General features: G+C 36.0%; 1 protein-coding gene across 4 annotated transcripts; it reads right to left on the bottom strand.

The window, feature by feature from the left end:
- Positions 1–4,300: 4,300 nt before the first annotated feature.
- Positions 4,301–19,891, bottom strand: LOC104898939 (nuclear pore complex protein NUP98A). Of its 4 annotated transcripts, XM_057396220.1 has the most exons (14): positions 19,626–19,891; positions 19,198–19,386; positions 18,755–18,967; positions 18,019–18,201; positions 13,211–13,348; positions 12,955–13,098; positions 12,311–12,816; positions 12,043–12,082; positions 11,855–11,912; positions 11,573–11,708; positions 10,863–10,979; positions 10,601–10,772; positions 5,404–5,524; positions 5,046–5,181 (listed from the first exon to the last, which is right to left on the bottom strand). In XM_057396220.1, exons 1-14 carry the CDS (start codon positions 19,633–19,635, stop codon positions 5,178–5,180), a joined length of 2,031 nt encoding a protein of 676 aa, XP_057252203.1. In that variant the 5' UTR covers positions 19,636–19,891; the 3' UTR covers positions 5,046–5,177. The 4 variants fall into 4 exon arrangements, with proteins under 4 accessions (XP_057252200.1, XP_057252201.1, XP_057252202.1 ...); XM_057396217.1 differs by lacking the exon at positions 5,404–5,524 and having other exon boundaries at positions 4,301–5,181; positions 19,626–19,869; XM_057396218.1 differs by lacking the exon at positions 5,404–5,524 and having other exon boundaries at positions 4,301–5,181; positions 11,642–11,708; positions 19,626–19,869.
- Between the last annotated feature and the right edge of the window lie 475 nt (positions 19,892–20,366).

Here is a 20,366-nt window from a genome sequence, read left to right as displayed (position 1 = left end):
CCAATTGTCATCCCTGGAATTAAGTCACAACCATGATTGACACACAGAAAAAGCACGTGATCAGCAAAGCTGAATATTGCATAATAATTAAAATATAAAACCTGACATAATACTAAGGAATATCAAATCAGAGATAAATAATAATATACGAAATAACAGACTCACTATACTTAACTTGACTACCAACCAATAGCTTGATTAATATTAAATTGAATAAGCCAATGGATAGAGTTGCCAAACCAAATCATGTCTCCAATTTAGAAGACGAAGTATATGCGCGACTTCATACTCCCACAGCCAACGATATTGAGGTACTAATTAAATAAAATAGAACACGATGATCAAATAACACGGGAGCTCCCCAAGGTGACGCACTAGCCCTAATATAACCCTTCTCTAATAGTTCTTGCAAGTGCGTCTTCAAATTGCTCATCTCAAGAGGTGCCATTCTACGGTGCCTTAGAAATAGGTGCAGTACCATGAACTAAGTCTATGGTGAACTCAACGGTTCTCTTAGGTGGCATACCAAATATCTCGCTTGGAAATACATCCATAAACTCATTCACAATCGATACTTCCTCAATCTTCAATTCAACCTCTTTGCTCACATCTTGCACACTACAAAAGAACACCTCGCACCCCTTTCCTACCAACTTCTTCACTTGCATTGCAGAAATGACCCCAAAATTCTTAGGCTTCCCAAATCGTCAGTATGAAGTTAACTTCCCTAAAGGGCTTCTCAACACTACCTTCTGAGCTTCACAATCTATCTTGGCCTTATAGAAACCTAACCAATTCATCACAGAATAACTCTATCAGATTAGAAGGAAAAACACAGTCTCTTATCTTTAGAGGTAAGTCTCTAAACAACTTACTACACCTAATAATTTCCCCAGTAGGTATACTTATAGGCAGGTCAATTACTTCAAAGTCTACTAACCCCAAAAATTTATAATTGATGAAGAAACAAACAAATAGGTCGCTCCAAAATCAAATAACACTTTAAATAAAACAGAGTTAATAGAAAAAGTACCAAAAACTATGTTGACAGGTTTTCCAGCTTCATTATTGTGGCTCATCACGAACAATTTACTCGGGGCTTTACTCTTGTTGTTGTTGTTGTTTCTCTCACTAGCAGGCTTATTGTAGTTTCCTTAACCATTTTGCGACCCTATAGGCTTTGACCCTTGGTTGTTTGATTGGTTGAACCCATACCTCCCCTTATTACCACTCCCATTACCATTTTGCTCTTTCTTCTGCTTGGTGAAACACTCAAACTCTCTACGCCCATTCTTTTGGCAATGATGATAGGTCACTAGGCCCCCTTTACAGTCTCTACTAGGTTGATTCTTGTTACACCTCTTGCAGTTGCAAATCCTCTCAAGCTAGCCCTTACCATTAAAGCCTTGGCCATTCCTTCATTGGAAATTCCCATTCCTATACTTCTTAAAATTCCCTTGATTTCCTCTAGCATGGAAATCTTTTATTTTCTTGCCTACTACAACATTCTTCTTATCACGCCTCAACTGAAAACCATAAATATGGAAGCTTTCCCATAAATAACATCTAGGGACGCAAAGGTCTCACCACCTAACCTCAATTGAATTTCTTTAGTCAACCCTTACTCAAACCTTTGAGCTTTCAGCTCTTCCGTCGCTACAACCTCGGGTGAAAATCTAGAAAATGCTATGAACTTGCTATAATACTCAGAATTGCTAATGCTCCCCATCATAAGGTTTATGAACTTATGAGCCTTTTGTTTTCTCATAAATACAGGATAAATTTTCCTCTTAAAGCAGGAATAAGGGAATCCCAAGTAAACCCTTTCATAACACTAATCCTATCCCCATTTTAATTTTCTTCCACCATAAATCAACATCATCCTTCAAATACAACACAATCTGACCCACTTTCATTGCCTCAAGACAGTTCACAACCCCAAAAGTCTTATCGAATTCCCTAATCCAGCTCTCTAAGAATGTGGGTTTAGCTTGCCCCTTAGAAAATCCTTCTCTAAAAGTTTTCTTCGTAATTTATCAAAATGTGGAAGTTGGGAAAGACTCTTTGTCAATTATCAAGTTGATAATAGTTTCTGAATTGGGTAGAGCCTAATTTTGATAGATGACCAGCAACTTGATTTGCTTCCTTGAATATGTGTGTCACGTTGATCGTCCGAAATCCTTCACTAATTTAGAGAATATCCTTTGTGAGATAGTCAAGCTTGTAGGGGCAGTTGAATTTCCCTTCAAGGATGCTGATAAGGACTTGGTTATCTCCTTCAACTAAAAGGTGAGGAATATTGAGACTTTTGGCAGTAAGAAGACCAACCTGGAGAGCAAGAGCTTCAGCCATGAGAGGAATGGTAGGTCTAAAAATGCACTTGTAGTGATAACATCTGGTTTCTAGATCCGTAGAACAATGCCTGCAACTGAGGATTTTCGATTAGCTGACCCATCAAAGTTGAATTTGATAGTGTTAGGTGGTGGTCGGTTCCATCGAACATGAACGGTTTTAGGGTACTTGGAAGCTTGAAACTTGTTGTTAGTATTTAGATCTTCTTTAATTATGGCTTGCCATTTAGAGAAATTATATTTTGCTCTATATAGAATTCTATTAGTTGACAAATGATCATTATTTAAAATGAGAAGATTTCGCTCTTTCCATATATTCCATAGAATTGGTGACTTTTGTGATGGAAGGGTATTTCTTTGAGCGAAGGAAAAGCAAACATTGGTCAATGAGCTGTTTGGAAATTTTCCTTAAATGATGCTTTTAACTTTTGGGAATTCCATAATCTCCTATTTGTATAGCATTGCCCAAAAATATGGTTTATGGATTCTGGTTGGCTGCAGAAAGGACAATATAATAATGTAGTGATATTACATTCTACCAAGTTGTCACGAGTAGGCATACCGTCTCAAAGCATTTGTCATATAGATACTTTTAACTTTAGTGAGATGTCTAGATGCCAAATCCTATCAAAGGGTCATTTTGGTTTTAGGAAGGTAATACTAGGGCCATGTGCAAGCCAAGTGGTTGACTTGATTGAGAACATTTTGTTATTCATGAGTCCCCAACAAGGGATATCTAACCGCTTCTGCTTTGGAATAGGTATACCCAATATTATTTGGACTAGATATTCCGGGATAAGGAGTTGTGAGTAATCTATATTCCATTTTTAGAGGGGGTGATACAGTCGTATATTGTTAAGTGGAGGTTCGTATATGCACTACGCATGAAAATGTTAATATGAGAGTTCATAAAAAAAATCATTTATATCTGTATAGATTTTATAACTATATTTCAATTTCTTATTTCACATAGTATAAATACTGTTTATTTAAAATCTAAATTTAAAATTTCATCATCCAAAACACTTTGTGCAGACACAAACCAGACCTCTTGAAAGGGGGGGACACAAATCTTACCACTAGACCAAGTACTACTTGGTAGTTATTATATGATATTTCTTCTGCTCTAAAAAGAGCGTAACACTTGCAATTAGAATCAAACTTGACTACAAATTCCCACTACTACATAAATGTCATGTGCGATCTTGTTAAATTTATATCGTTGTGTAGTTTCAAATTATTTTTTATCATGATTTTCTTTATACATAATTAAAGAGATCTATAGTTAAATTAGTGCATTGGAGACCGTGAAAACGTAAATGTTGCTTTCTTTCTGGAGCAGAGAGTATGATAGGATAGGAACATAACATTATGATATAGAAGATTATTTATACACATAGATTATTATACTGATAAGATAAAACTCAAATTTATTACAATCATATCTTTAAACAATAAGGAAAAAAACAATTCTTTTACCAGGTACCTTGAGGTATTACAAAATACATGAGGTACCCCTTCACTTTTAAATATTCATCAGATACCTTATGTTTAGATATAATGTACCACATCCCCTCAATAACTTATTATGTTTATTTTGTTAACTTAAATGACACAAAATCAGTTAACTTCTATCTTAATGCCCCTAATAGTTCATGTTATGCCTAGTAAAGGCTTTTAAAAGAAGACAAAATTGCCTAAGATGGTGTACTTGGGGTTTGTTCTCCCTAGCTTATTTCTAGTTCAGTTGCAATCAGTTCAATTCAGCTCCAATTATCATTTTTATTACTTATATTTAAATTCAGTTCAGTTGCAATCAATCCAGTTGAATTCAATTCAGTTTTGTTGTTTTATGTCGAAAAGAACAGAACCTTGAGCCCTTATTAAATTTATTTTGACCGCAGAAAAAAGACAGTTTATATCACTGTGAAATGACATGTCATAGTGTGGGTTAATAAACGAATTAGATTTGACATTTAATGATTTCAAGCCATTTAAGCTAAACGAGTTAACACTAGTATGTTATTAAGGGTGTCTGGTACATTATATGAAAACTTAAAACCTCAACATACTTGGTGAAAACTCCGGAAAAAAAGAGTACATCCAAACAACAAATTGAAGGAACCGCAAACTATACATCATTACTTAACCTTTAAAGAACCAATTAATTTACACAACCTGAACTTCTGAAGCTAAGAAAATCCACTCGTGTATTAGACTCATCTGCAACCCAATCTTCTCTGAACCAGTAGGCCCCGTCAGTGACCAATACTCGGCTAAAAATGTTGCACGCTAAACCTCCACTCACCTTTAATTGGATTGTAGGACACAGTCTCAGCACCCTGCTTTTCAGCCAACTTCTTCAGCTTCTCGATGTATTTGTCGACTATCTTCCCGCTAGTATACTGTTTTCCGGTCTTGTCAATGCATTTAATGTTTAGAAGAGTAACTTCAGCTGCCTTATTGAGGCCTTCTCCAATTGGAGGCTTCTCTCCAGCAACATCGTACACTATCACCTCTCGGTTATTGAAGTGAATGATTGAGTCCAGATCGAGTCCACGTACATCTGTCTCCCCGTAAAACTTCACCCAACCATAGCCTTCTCGGCCCACCATAAAGTCCTTGATACGACAGCAAAATCCTGGATTAGAGCTTTCAATTGATGCTAACTTCTCGATGCTGGGTTCCGTGTAATAGTCAGAGCGTTGGAGCTTTGGCATCAATGACTTTTTAAGATATTTTGCGTTGTTATCAGCTTCAATAAAATGATCTTTGAAAGAGTTGGGCGTGGAGTTGCTAATATGGTCTTTCGTAGCATCATCTGATCTACCTAAAAATGTAGGGAAAATGAAGAATCAATAATGTAGATATATAAGGCTAGTTGTAACTATATGAACAACAAACATATTGGAAAATGAAATCAAAGCAGCACTATAAAATTTAGCATCTCCAGGTTCATGAAGTATGAAAATAACAAAACATCAATGGTTCGAGAAATTGCATCGAGTTGCATATACAAAATGATACTTCTAAAATTTTAAGTGGACATAACCTCATATTATCTATAAAGTCAAAGGGTGACCATGACGTTGAAAGGACCCCAAATATGTCAATTCGAGAAGTTGCAAAGATATATCGATTTGTTGTGGAAGTCGTTCGTAAAACAGATATGCCTGACAAACATACCAATCTTATTATATCATGCAAAAAATTGTGGGAGGACATGTCTAGCATCGAGGTACGACACTATAGCCACGAGGAGAACAAGGGTGCAGATGCCATGGCTAAAGCTTGTAGAAGCTCTATGATAAAATGCAATGTAACTAGGATATTCCCCTCCCCCATAGTTATTATATGAGCTTTTATGATTATATTGTAACCGACACTCAACTTTTATTTATTCTAGTTCCTTGTTCACCAACAAAAAACGCATATCGAGTAATGTTAGTGTTAACATATATATATTACCCAACACCAAGAGAAAAAACAAAAGAAATTCGAAGCGAGAAAAAAACGTACAAACCCAACAAATCATGATCAAGAACTGACTTGAGATAAGAAAATTCTGCGTGGTTCCTAATTATCTTCTATTTTGTTTTAATTTACAAATTTGCTTTCCTCTTCTTTGGAATTAGCCTTCCCATTCCAATGGGTCCATCTATAGATTGTTTCTGATTTAATCTTAATCCTCTTTATACCTTTTCTTTATATATAGTGGCAATGTATCAAAAATTTCAGAAACAATGTCCATGTCATCGCATTGGGATGTTGTGTGTGTGTGTCTACGCGTGCCTATCTACAGATGACATCCTTGGCAATTTCCAGTGGATGTTAAAACAAGGTAGAGAAACTAGTGAAAACTCAGGAAAGAGAACCGCTAGTAAGATTTGTAAGTTAATGCCTTGAATCTGGTTAAGCTCGTCAAATGGAGCTGTCATAGGCCCGCCCGGTCAAGTCGGGCAGTGTCTCCCGACCGGACAGGGTCGAATGTAATCCCCCGTAAATTTATGGATTTTATAAATATATTTTAGTTTATATATATTTATATTTAAATATAATTTAGTTTTAAAATTACTTATTTCTTTAAAAGGTTGACAATTTGAAAGTCAAATGAATTATTTTAAGGATTTGAAGAAATTAAATATTTTGTTTGGACATGCTTTAAAAAACAAGGGAAATACTTTTTGGATTTGAAAAAGGAGTCTGAATGGGCTTGAGGAATCCAAACACTAGTTGGATTAGGAAAAGCACTTCTAGTTGTGTTAGGAGTTTCAATCTCAATTCTACTTATCATTAAACTCTAATTAAAGCCCAATTGTCTTTTCCTAAGCCCACAAGGACAACACATATATAAATACACTAAACCCAAAATTTCCCCACATATAATTTTATGTCTCCTCACTTCCCACCTAGAAACCGGCGCCTATTTCCCTCTTCTTCTCTCACGATTTTTCTCCTTCTTTCTTTTTTCTCTTCCAAAAAACAATTTATTCTTCAACAAAAAACCTCCCTTCCTCAATCAAACCACCGCCAACCACTGTGCACTACTGCCGCTGCTGCTGCATCATCACGTTGGCGATCCATTGCTCTTTTCTTTTTTTGTTTTGGTTTGATTACCTTTCTTCCTCCTCAAGTTTTATTTAAAAATTTTGTTTTTAAGAATTGTTTTTAGCTTGATTCTGTTTAAAAGCTTTAGTTTGATGATTTGATTATGAATCTAAGATTAAATAATTTACGTGTTGAAGAAATAAAAATTCATATTCATTTATTTTGTTTCGATTGGATTTTTAGGGTGTTAGAGATTGGAAAATCATAGTAGTATATAAACTATGGAATCGATTATTCTTATAAGTTTAAGTATGTTGAAAGGGAGTTTATATATATGTTGCAAAAATTTTGAAGAAGGATGTTATTAATGGAGTTTTAAGGATTTTAACGACTAGTATAGTAGTACTGTGCTAGGAAGTGTTAGTAATTGAAGTTTTAATGATGGAAACAACTTTTAAATATTTTTAAAGGAGGTTTAAAGTATTTTAAAGTTGCTGGAAATTATTTGAGTATTGATTATGATTTTTTATTGGTTGTTTTAGGCGGAAAATTCTCATTAGGTGACTTTTAAGATTGTTAAAGTCGCCTATCAATTTGTCTACACAAAGTTACGAACATGCCTATGTGTTGATTGATGTAGTATCATGATTTTAAGAATGAAAGTTATGTAGTATCATGTATAGTTCATATATGATTGCTATTATGTTGGATTTTGCATGTTTTATGTCGTCGTGCGGACATGTTATTTATAAGATTATATTATGAGATTTATATCAAGTTTTTTTGGAAGGTTGATGCAAGCATGTTGGTTGAGAACTTTATTTTATTGATTCACATGGGATAATTAATATATTTATTGGTGTAGATAATGATTGAAATCATGTTGTTCCCTTTTATTATTATTTCACTACTCTATGAGGACCGAGGGATTTATTTGGTAAGTTAACATTTTATATCTTTGAAAGATAAGTTGGTTGTTAGCTAGGTTCAATAAATAAGGAAGATTGGATTAAAGAAGTAATTAATTTTGGGTTGTAAGTTGTGTGATCACTTATCTTATTCTAAGATAAAAATAAAAGTTGTGATTGTTTAATTATGTATTATCTGTGTTGCTTGTGTGTCATAACAGGCAATAAATGGTAAATCATGTAAAGTGAAACTTGGATAGTAATAAGCTTTGGACTGATGCACGTCTTAATTATAGGGCAATCAGGAGTTGGGGTACATTGTGAGCGTGCCATGGCTTTTTTTGGGTTCGGATTGATCATCATTCCTAGTTTTATTTAAAAGGTTCCTCAATATAGTAAGTCATGGGAATATGGAGTCGCGCCTGTATTTCGTTGTCCAAAAGGGATGCTGGTTTTAGTTAGACAACTCGGTCCAATGACTAAATCTGCCTCATCTGAAGCATATCAACCTAGCATAGCACTTAATAGAGCTAGAATAGTTGGTGTGGAACCTCCAAGGAGGTATGGTTTTGAGGATATGGTTGCTTATGCACTGCAAGTTGCTAAAGAGGTGAAGGTGGACACTCAAGAGCCATCCACATATAAAGAAGTTGTTTCAAGTAGTGAGTGTGCTCAATGGCTCGCTACAATAGGAGATGAGATGGAGTCTCTGGATAAAAATAAGATTTGGGAACTAGTCAAACGTCCTAAGGAGAGAGATATTATCACATGCAAATAGGTTTACAAGAAGAAGGAAGGGACCTCACCTTCTGAGGGGGTCAAGTAGCTCGGGTTGTTGCAAGAGGGTTCATGCAAAGGGAAGGACTTGATTATAATGAGATTTTGTCACCAGTGGTCAGACACACTTCCACCAGGGTGTTACTAGCGATAGTTGCACATCAATATCTTGAACTTGAGCAACTAGATGCGAAAACAACTATTCTATAAGGGAAGTTAGAAGAGGAGATCTATATGACTCAACCAAATGGGTTCCAAGTTCCTGAAAAAGAAGAATATGTTTGCAGATTGAATAAGTCCTTGTATGGGCTAAAGCAGTCTCGTAGGCAGTGTACAAAAGGTCTGATAGCTATATGATTGAATTGGGCTACAACAGGAGTCTGTCTGATTGTTGTGTGTATCACAACAAGTTGGATGATTGATCGATGATTTATGTGGTCCTATATGTAGATTATATGCTCATAGCTGCAAAGTCCAAGTATGATATTCAGAAGTTGAAGGGTCTTCTTAGTGCTGAGTTTGAAATGAAGGATCTAGGTGTTGCGAAAAAAAATTTGGGGATGGAGATTTATATGGAAAGAGACCAGAGAAAGCTTTTCTTGTCACAGAAAGGTTACATTCCGAAGATACTATCAAGGTTTGGCATGTCATCAGCTAAACCTATAAATACTCCTAGTGCTGCAAATATACATTTATGTGCTGAGTATATGTCTCGAGTCCCATATGCTAGTGTAGTTGGAAGTTTGATGTATGTTATGGTCTGCACTAGACCGGATCTTGCACATGCTATTAGTGTTGTTAGTAGGTTCACGGGGCACCTGGGAAGAAGCACTGGCAAGTTGTGAAGAGGATTTTCCGTTACCTTAGAGGTACGTCTAATGTTGGTCTCATTTATGGGAATGATACTGAGTGTTTAGTTACTGGTTATTCTGATTCTGATTATGCTGGAGATGTTGACAGTAGAAGGTTTATGACTGGTTATGTATTTACTCTTGGTGCTTCTGTTGTTAGTGGGAAGGCAACTTTGCAGGCTACAATTTTTTTGCCCACTACTAACGCAGAGTACATGGCGTTGGGAAAAGCTGCTAAAGAGGGAATATTGTTAGAAGGGTTAGTTAGTGATCTTGGTTTACATCACGATCAGGCCATTGTGTATTGTGACAGTCTGAGTGTAATATGCTTAGCCAAGGATTAAGTCTATAATGAGAGGACCAAGCACATTAATGTGAGATATCATTTTCTGAGAAGTGAGACAAGGGTTAAGGTGAAGAAAGTAGGTACAACTGATAATCATGTTGATATCTTCACCAAGCCGGTTCTGCTGAATAAGTTTCAACATTGTTTGAACTTTCAATGTTCAAAGTCCTTAGGGCTAATCTGGTGTCCTTAAGGGACAAATCTGGTTGCAGGGAGAATTTGGGCGTTGTGATCAATGCATCTGTTAACCTGGTTATATGATTCATTGTGAGAGGATTAAAATCAAGGTGGAGATTTGTAAGTTAATGCCTTGAATCTGGTTAAGTTCGTCAAATGGAGCTGTCACAGGCCTACCCGATCAAGTCGGATAGTGCCGCCCGACTGGGTAAGGTCGAAGGTCCAAGTTGGGCTTGGAAGCAGGCCACCCGATCGGGGGTGACCACCAAATCACGACCGGGCGACCAGCCCCCGATCGGGCCCGAGAGCATTCTGGGTTTGACTCGATTGGGTGGTGGTTAATTTGACGAGGGGGCGATTTCCGAAACGAGTTATAATGTATTATTTAATCTAGTTTTGTTTCAAGCCGTCATTAGTGCCAAAAACACATATGTAATGTGAAATTCCTCAAGAGCAAAAATCTATTCTCTCTCTCTTTCCGTGGATGTAGCCAACTCATCGATGGTGAACCACGTAAAGCTGTGTGTTGTTTATTGTTTTATGCATTCATTATTTATCCTTCCTCATCTATGTTATAACAAGATCCAATGTACTTTATTGAGCAAGCACCAAGCAAAACGACCAAATTAATTAATGACTTACCATCTTCGTATTCCACAGCACATGCATGATTCAATGAATATGCCTCTTCTTTGGAGGTACTGACATGGCTCATCTCGGCAGAAACAGTAAACACAGACCTGGGATTCTCCCTTGGGACTATATATGCCTTGCTAGTATCTTTAATTTCTTCAGCCAGATTGAAGAAAGGCACCTAAATTGGACAAGTAGTAGAAAATTAATATTTTGATAGTGAAAGAGAAAAGATAAGTACCTTCAATTGAAAAGCATTTTAAAATCTCACCTTTGGCCCATAACTTCTAGGGTGATATTTTCTCACGTTTATTGTCAACGGCTTGACTGACCGGTGCCTTAATGTAAGAAAAGATGAAACTCTGGTTCTTGCAGATTTATTAGGCACCTAATCGGCAATTGGCATGATGATGAAGCTCGTGAGATTGCTATAGAGGAAAATGAATGCTAGATAAGTATAAGCTTAAACATCAATAATTCATTGCACTAGACTCATAAACGTGTTTCACTAATAACTAGCACATTTTGAAGTTGCAAAAATGACAATGTTTTTGTTGTTACATGAAACCATAATTTTCACACTGCTTTCATCTTAGATGTACCGCAGGGAGTTTCCCAGACATCTCTTACCTTTAGACAAGATAAAACTATTATTTACTTTCACAAACAGTTGCCTTATAAAGTTTCCAGGTTTGGCAGCAGATATATTCATGTTGTCAATCATTTTCCAGCATACTTTCGTCCATCTATTTATCATTTGACAAATTGTAGAAAAGTACTAGGTGGGTACTAGGTGGATGGTGTATATCTATTTGATTCGTCAGAAATATAAAAATAAAAAAGAAAAAAAAGAAAGAGAGCTCGAGATAAGGATCCTCTAGCTTCCTTGATGTTTGTAAGGAAAGTTGAAAGGGAGGGGGGAAAAGTATGCAAAGGGTCAGATGTTACACTGTAACATGGAATTGGTGTGATAATACTCACATGTATGCTAGAAATTCCACGTGGAACCAATAAACAAGCAGAGTGACCTATTGGTGGTTGAGTGATTACATGTTCAGATCCAAAAGGATCTTTAACCGCTATAATGCTTTCCAGGACCTTGACTGTGGCAAACGACCTGCAGACACGCACATTAGATGATAGTCACCATTTTGTTGCTTGTCAGCCATTTAACCACATACACCATGAAGCATGAAAGACAAGTAAATTTGCACCAGCAAACGGAAGTACTAGAAAAGATATGAAAGTAACGTATGGGCTTACTGTTCTTGAAGACTAGGCTGAGGTTGACCAACATCTAGTGGAACACCAACATTGTTCCCTATATGTACCAACAAAACATTCAAACTTTATGCAAGAAATAGAAATTACTAATATAATATAAAAGTGGCAATGTCTCCCGTAACCAAAAATAATATTTACAAAGTGAGTAAAAAATCTTTCCAGAATACCTGTTGATATGGGAGGTGTTGTAAAGGGTGATGGTGTTGGCTGGTGACAAAAGAAAAATAAAGATTCAGAATGCGATCCAATTAAAGAATTGAATCTTACCGTTTATGAATAAAGATATACAAGAGACAATTATGACTTATAAGCAAAAGACTATAACATAGTCCAACAGACTGAGAAATTATGTATATGAAATTGAGCAAGATGAAAAATGCCTGAAGAGCTAAAACATGAGGTAAAGGGTTCAACATGATATAGAGAATTACTTACATTCATATGGGACATCAGATTTCCATTGTGTGCACAAGGTATTGTTGGTTGATAAGCAGGATTACCTGCAGTGACTTGGTCAAGTCCAGATCCAGTATATGGTGGCTCGGTTACTAGGAAATTAGGTGTTGTTCCTAATGAGTGACTTGGCCACATTCCTGAAGATTGACTAGGAGACTGAGGATTATGTAATGAATGATTACTTGAATAAGAGCAACTTCGTAATGATCCTGATCCTACAGTCAAAAGTACATTGGGACCTTGTGGCGGAACAGAAGAGGTTGAATATGAAGAACCCAAAGCAGATGTTTTTGTGTTCAATGTAGAAAATATTGGTGATGAATTTGAACTCGAAAGACAGGGCACTGGGAATGTAGGTGTATTCATATTTGTAAAGAATGCTGGAGAGATACAGTGTGGACTTAGGGGGGCCAAGGAACTTGTTGAAGGAAGACATAAGCCTAACTTCTGTGTGTCAACTTGGTTACTGATTAAATTCCGTTCACCTGAAGCAGAAATCAAACACAAAAAAATTTATTACTTCTATTATATTATCAATGGAATTCTAAAGAAGCACCTGATGAGGGTATGGAGAAGAAAATAAAAGGTAAAATAAACTTATAATAAATCAAGCATATGCATACCTCCAGACTTCATCTTATAGTCTTCCCATCTCAATTCTTCATGGGTTTTACTTTCATAAGAAGGCATGGCTGATATTGAAATCAGTTTGCAACTCTTCAATTCTTGTTTTACAATAGTATGCTTATATGAGTTAGTTCTAGTTCCTGCAAATTGACCACAAAAAGGTTGCCTCAAACCTACATTGATTAGAAACAATTTAAAAATATTATACCAACACATTACTGTGACAGGATACTTTATACAAATAAAAATTACCAGCAATAGTATGCATTTGTACAGGTTGCGAGTCTGGTTGCAATGGATGATCACTGCCAGTAACAGATTTTGGATTGAAAGTGATTCTTTCAGAGCCAAAACTAAATGGTCCCAATAGAGAAGTAGGTTCATTTGTTCCTAAGCCAGCAAGACCAAAAAACAAGATATATGAGGATACAGAATTGCAACCCAACAACATGAAAGAAGGTAAAGACAAACACATAAAAGAAACAGTACTTTGTTTACTTTATAACTCTTGAATCTTGATTGTATCCTTCCTTTTTATTCTTTTGCCTTTCTTTTCTTGTTGGTGCACAAATGCATTGGTATATTGAGAACTCGTATAATAATTCACTAGTATATATATGATAGGAAAAATTGATAATAGAGGTCTAAAATTTGGATGATAATTTTTAAAAGGTCTGAACTATTGATTAACCTGTGTAGGTCCCAACACATAAAAGGAACACTTTTCTTTTTAACTTCCTCGACCCAAAACCTTCCAGTCTTAACAACTCTAAGGTCCATATATTTTCGTACTCTTATAAAACCAATTGTCTCACCCTCATGAGCCAACCTACTCACTCATCCATTAAACTCAATCACCCACCCAACCCTAACCCAATCCAGTCCACCTCTTTAAAAAAAAATAACACTCCAACATTTCTCATCAAATTTGTCCTTAACCCTCCACTTTTTAAAACCCAACCGACTACGGCAGCCGTGCTTTGAAGATGATATTGACCAACATCTTTGCCCAGAGCCTCTAATGCTAACTACCATCCACCTTGAGGACAAAGTGGAAGTTCCAGCGGTCGGTAATGCAATGAACTAGTATAAGGAGGGGGTACATTAGTAAATAGCTTTATATTGATAGCAGCATGAAGAAGAAGATACTTAAGGAGATAGTTTGTTAGGGTAGAAGCTTTATACATACAACATATTAGGGAAGGAGAAAATATGTTGAAAATTGGATGAGCTTTTAAGAGTTCAATGGGAGAGAGCAAGCCTCTCAAAAGCTTATAACTTTATTTTATATTGCTGTAATTTCAATTTATCAAGCAAATAATCATTTTCTTCCTTAATTCTGCCATTAATGGTGTACTTGCTATGTTAGTTCATAGCAGGTTTGTTGTTTGTAAGTAAGTTGAATCTGTTGAGAACTAAGCTCAATCAAGAATATTACAATTTACAATAACATTTCCTGCAACCACCCCTCTCCCCACCAGCCTTTTAGGGCACTGGAGCAAATATGTAGTTCAGAGAGAGATAGATAGTCCAAAGCACAGGAAGCAGATGAAGTTGATATAGCCTCGAGTAACTGAAGCAAACTCATCGTAACAGAACAATTTCAAACTTTAGGAAGGAAGCTAAAGGAATGATTCTCCTCAACTATCGATGTGAATGGCCCACAAATTCTCAAAGTGAGATAGCACTAGTTAAGTAGCGGTTATCCCTTTAAAAGTGACATGCTTCTAAGTCCCTTCTCATCATGAAAAGATGAAATGACATATGCAGAATTTCAGGTTGATATCTTTCTCCCATCATTGAGTTCAAAGTGATTGCAGCACTTCCCCGTGCCTTAGTAGTTAATACAACAAACTTGCATGCTGATTTCTCAGCAGATGAACAAGTTCACTGAAACCCAGCAGAAAGGTCAGAACGCCATATGCATAAGTTCAAACCAGAACAAAAACTTTTCTAACCCATACGAGGAGAAGACTAATAAAAAAGTTTGTCCTTATATTGCAAGGGGATGAGGCAGCAAACGAGTAAAACACAAAATATATATCCCAAAGGCAGCAATGCAAAGAAGAAAGCTCAGCAGGCAAAATCCTCGATTGCAAAGCACTCTCCAATGAAGTGGTCACTGGTCAGACACCTTAAGAACCTCTGCTAGAGAAAACTGCATAATTTAAGTTCCCTAATAGTCAAAGTTTCTACTCTCCCATCTCCCATCTCCCATCTCCCATCTCCCATCTCCCATCTCCCATCTCCCATCTCCCATAAAGACATACACTCAAGATGTTTTAGAGAAAAACTTGGAATGGTCAGATGCAAAAGAAAATTAACGTAGCATCGAGTCAAGAGTTGATAGGCTGAAAGAAAAAAATTCGCTTCAACCCTTGAGCCTAGCAGCTAAAGCAGTTGATCTCTTTGCGCCACTGCAGGTAAAGGGGAACACTAGAGTTATCTAGGCATTGCTACCTACAAAGCAGCTACTAGCTTGCAGAATTGTTGAATTAAAGTGTCAAAATATGTGATTTACAGTCGCTATTGGATGCTGCTAGAGCCATGTTGTTACTACTGCTGCTACGGGGAAAATATATGAAGTATCTAACATATGCCTAAATTGATGCAACAGACCTCACAATCTTAGGGATATTGCTCTGCGACATTGTTTACCTTATTGATGTACTTTTGTAACCGCGTGTATAAGAAGCATTTATAGCCTCTCTTACATAAAATCAAAAGTAGAATCTACAACTTCCTAGAGGGTACATTGGCTCTAGTTTAGACATGGGGATTAGTGCTCTTGCCTCGTCGATTCATACTATATGCCCTTTTGTAAAGTAAAATAATTTATAAACCACAAAAGAAGACTACTAAAAGTATGTATCCACTTCTTCTGAAATGCAGTGGTCTTTCTTCAGCGACCTAAGAGAATAGAATTTGACGCAATTCTCAAGTGGAAACTTTTGTGTAATCTGGATACAGTAATAAAAAAGACCCGGTGAAACTGACAGATTGAAAACAGAGCTCAGAAATTATACAATATAATCACATATATGCGCATACCATTAATATTTCAACAATAAAACTTCTGTGAAATTCTTAAGCGGATAGCGGGAATCGAACCCACATCTTTTCCTTGGAAAGAAAAAGATTTACCATTTCGTTATACCCGCAGTTTAATCATCTCTATGTGCAATATGAAGCTAACTCTATTACTCTACATGACAGGACCATACTCGAGCAACAACAATAAGGTGATTAATTATTTTCAAGACGATTCAATTGCAATTCCTTTTTTTTACTCCTATTTGTCTTCTATATACTTTTGCATACTCGTAAAACATATATGTATCTAATGCATTCTGGCTTTAGTTAAGTCATATGAACTCTCTTGGTTGTGCGAAGTACAATCTCTTATATCAATCAACATCCAAAATCCATGCATCATATCAACTTGGATCATGTAACCCATCAATTATCATTAAAATAAAGAAATCTTGTCATACATCAACCAATACTAAAATTGGTATTCATAAAATATGAAATACTGTAACAACATTGAGCAAAAGGATTATGTAACCATCAATTATCAATTCATGAGATCCTCACCAACCAGTTCAAAATATAGAAATAATTGGATTAAATGAATTGGTGAGCTATAAAGTGTTTACCCTCTCTAGACATTGCTCTTCAGAGTAGGACTGTAGGACACAAAGACACTCAAAAGGACCAAAAAACAAAAGAGTGGGTGACGTGGATTCAAAGGCACTTATACTAGATGAGTCGGTCACGTTGATATTGGAAAACATGGGGTTATGGATCAACATCAAGCTTTTGTCACTTTGGTTACATGGCTTGAAGAAGTAAACTAAAAGGCTCATTTATGGCTCCCTTGTTACAAGTCCTAGTTCTATTAGGACTCTTCATCGCCTAGTTTCCTAGTTTTGTTAGGAGTTCTATGTGATCTAGTATTTTAGTTGTTTTAAAATTCTTTTGCTTGTAAGTTTTTGCTTTCCTACTTACGAGAGGTTTTTCTTACTTTAAGCACCATAGGATTCCGAATTAGAGTAGAAGAACAAAAACTAAGTTTTTACTTTAAGCACCAGCTGGAGTTGGATGTTGGGAGTAGTATGTTTTAGAGAACAAAAACTTTAGGTTTCATTCTCCTACCAATGGAGTTTATGAATTAGCCTTTAACATTATATAAAACTAAGGTTTACATTTTGTAAAGAACAAAACATAAGTATAACTAGGGTAGTAACATTTTATGAAGAAAAAAGAGGCTATTGTTTACACTATAAACCAATGTGGGACACTTGACATTGTAAATAAAAATTCTTATTTTAAAAATTTTCGAGCCTGTTCACGAGCTTTCGAACCTTGGCATTGTAAATAAAAATTCTTATTTTAAGAATTTTCGAGCCTGTTCACGAGCTTTCGAACCAAGCCAAGGCTAGCTTGGGCTTGGCTCGTTAGCATACCGAGCCGAACTCGAGCTAAACTCGAGCTCATCTTTGACCAAGCCGAGCTCGAATAGTTCACGAGCAGACTTGGCTCGTTAACACCCCTAAGAATAAGGATCGTTGTTAGTATTACTTGGAACGCAAGTATTGGTTGTTTTTTAATATTACTTTCCGTGCAAGTATAGTTTGTTAGTTACTTATTTTTATCTTTTAATGCTTGTAGTTGTCTTTACTATTCTAGTTCCCTTAAGATTTTGTAACCGCCTATTTAAGGCTAGCTCGACATTAATAAAGAGTTGGAGTAACTTTTACATGAACCTTTGATTATTAGTTCGGAATGATTTCATAAGCTTTATTCGGCCATTGATTGATATTCAGGAGTGAGTATTGATTAGTGATAAACATCTTAATTCTAGAGTGGTTTCAGTGTGTTTAAATTTATTGTTGAGAGTTTAGGAGTGATCTTTTAGCACGAAATATCTGTCTTGGAGTGGTACTTAGAGTCAATTACATCTAAGTAATCGTTTCTCATTGATTTCTAAGCATCTTTGGCTTGGCAATCATATCATGGGGAAAGATAAAACTGAAAGTAGAACACGTTACACTTACTGCAGGTGGCGGAAGAAGTCAGAAACGAAGATGATGAAGTTCCACCAAAAGGTAAGCTCTCTTTCGAGGAACTTGGGACAGTTACACTCCCTACTGTTTTAGAAGCAAATGGATTACAACCTGCATTTGTCGTACTCCCAGATATCGATGACAATGCAGAGGAACCAGAACCTTGTCCAAACACTGTCACGTCGAAATGAAAAAGAAAATATATATCAGAAAAAAAATTCATAAGAACAAGATAGAGTAACTAAGGACAAAATGCATATAAAAGACTTCTTAGTTCACAGCACATGAACAATGGCATATAAACACACAAACTACTGAGATGAACCAACTCCGGTGTAGATAAAACCTGAAAAAAAATAACCTTGTATGTTTTATAAAAATCACACAATAAATTAAACGAAACAAAATTTGCTTTAACGAAGGTTGATGAAGAAGCCACATGATGATGATGATGATGATGGCCTCAAATCGCTCCCCTTGAGGTAGTAGAATCAAATAGATCATGACTACCAAAGTTGGTAATCCCATACATTAAAGATGAACCAGACGAAGCAGCTATTTGTCCAAATTTAGGCACATGAAAGTAAACAGAGAAGCAAAAACTAACCAGGAGTCATGGATTAACAATAACTTGATACATTATAGATCTATTTGATTTACTAGAACAAAACAAAGAATCCTAAACACAACATTGGAGAAACCCCAACATAAATCACCAAGCACTTACTGAAGGATGGAGAAGAAGCCAATGATGAAGCTCCAAATACACCAGAAGAACTTCCACCAAAAGTTGAACCCTGACTGAAGTAACTTGGGGATGTAATAGTCCCAACCGTATTAGTCATAAATGGAATGTGACATGCATTGCTAGTATTACCAATTGTATTACGAGCAAACGAATTATGACTTGAGTCGGTTGTACCAAATTTTTGTCCAAACCCTGGTACATAGAAGCAAAAGAGAGCATCAACAATATACACAAATTGACTGATACATAAAAAAAGGACAAATTCAGGCATTATTGGTGCTTTTTCCAAACGGATAGATCTCTTGTAAAAGAACAATATACAAATTTATTAACAAGTCAACAAAATTACATCCTAGGATTGATATAATCCACACAGTTATATTGAAAATCCAAACATGGAATATGGATAGCCCTGCACTTACCACTGAATATTGGGGATGAAACTATTGAAGACGACAATGATGCTCCATATATATTGGACGCACTACCCCCAAAACCTGACCCGTTGGTCGGCAAATTTGGCAAATTCGTAGTCCCCATTGCATTAGAAGGAAACAGATTACTCGAATTGCTACCATTTCCGAATTCGTGTGAAGTCCCAAACGAACCAACTTTAAAACCAATTACCGAACAAAACAACTGAAAACTCAGATGCTATACACTTTATAATATAAGATAAAAATAAATTTCTCAAATGAACACTTTCAAACCAAATTCACAGCATAATAAAAAAAAAAATCGAACCCTAAAATCTCGAAAAGTGGAACTTGACAATTACCGAGCAAAACAACTGAAGAATTTAGATGCTATAAAGTGTATAATTTGAGATAAAAATAGATTCGTATCTTACCTTCCGCCATCAATTAAGGTTGAAAATTCGTTCGTGAGAATCTTCAATAAGATACGATCAATGCAACAAATTTTCTGTGCAGAATCCATATATATAGAGGGTAAAATGAAACAAGTTAGCTTGAAGATTAAGCAGGAAATAATAATTTCTAACGAGTTTTCGCGCTCTTCAGCGTTAGAAGAACGCTGATCTTCTCTCATTCCAGCATTAGAAGTATTAGGTTTCCTGTTGACTTTTGGGTTTTACCGCATTAGCTTACGCGGCGGGTAGACAGTTTCGACAAGTGGTGATAGTAGACCATGTGCAACGGGTGAGTTTTAGTTCATCTTTAGTTGGTTAAGAGCTAAACTTGACAGATAATTATTACTTAGACCATTCTTCAATGGTTGAGCCAAAATGGAAATTTGCTTAGGTTGTCATTTAGATGTCTTTAACTAATTTCACTTTTAAGTCAAAACGCCTTGCTATGGTTAACCAAATACGTGTTGCTTGAGTAAATTCCACTTATCAATTAATCATCTTTTGTATTTTATATTTTACACAACTCATTTATTATTAATTGGTATTAAATTGTAGATAGATTGTTAGTATATATATAATTTCGAAATGAATAAATAAAAACATAAGTTGGAAAAAAAATATCTTAAAATCTATCTATACTAATATATTAAAAGGCGTGCGTAAACCACGAACGGTGCCACGTGGCGCTCTCCCTAGGGAGTTTTAGATCATGTAATCCAT

Source organism: Beta vulgaris, chromosome 7 (genome assembly GCF_026745355.1).
Source record: "Beta vulgaris subsp. vulgaris cultivar EL10 chromosome 7, EL10.2, whole genome shotgun sequence".
Lineage (NCBI taxonomy): Eukaryota > Viridiplantae > Streptophyta > Magnoliopsida > Caryophyllales > Amaranthaceae > Beta > Beta vulgaris.
Note: the sequence above shows the minus strand (reverse complement) of the source record. Positions and strands in the feature narration are given on the sequence as shown.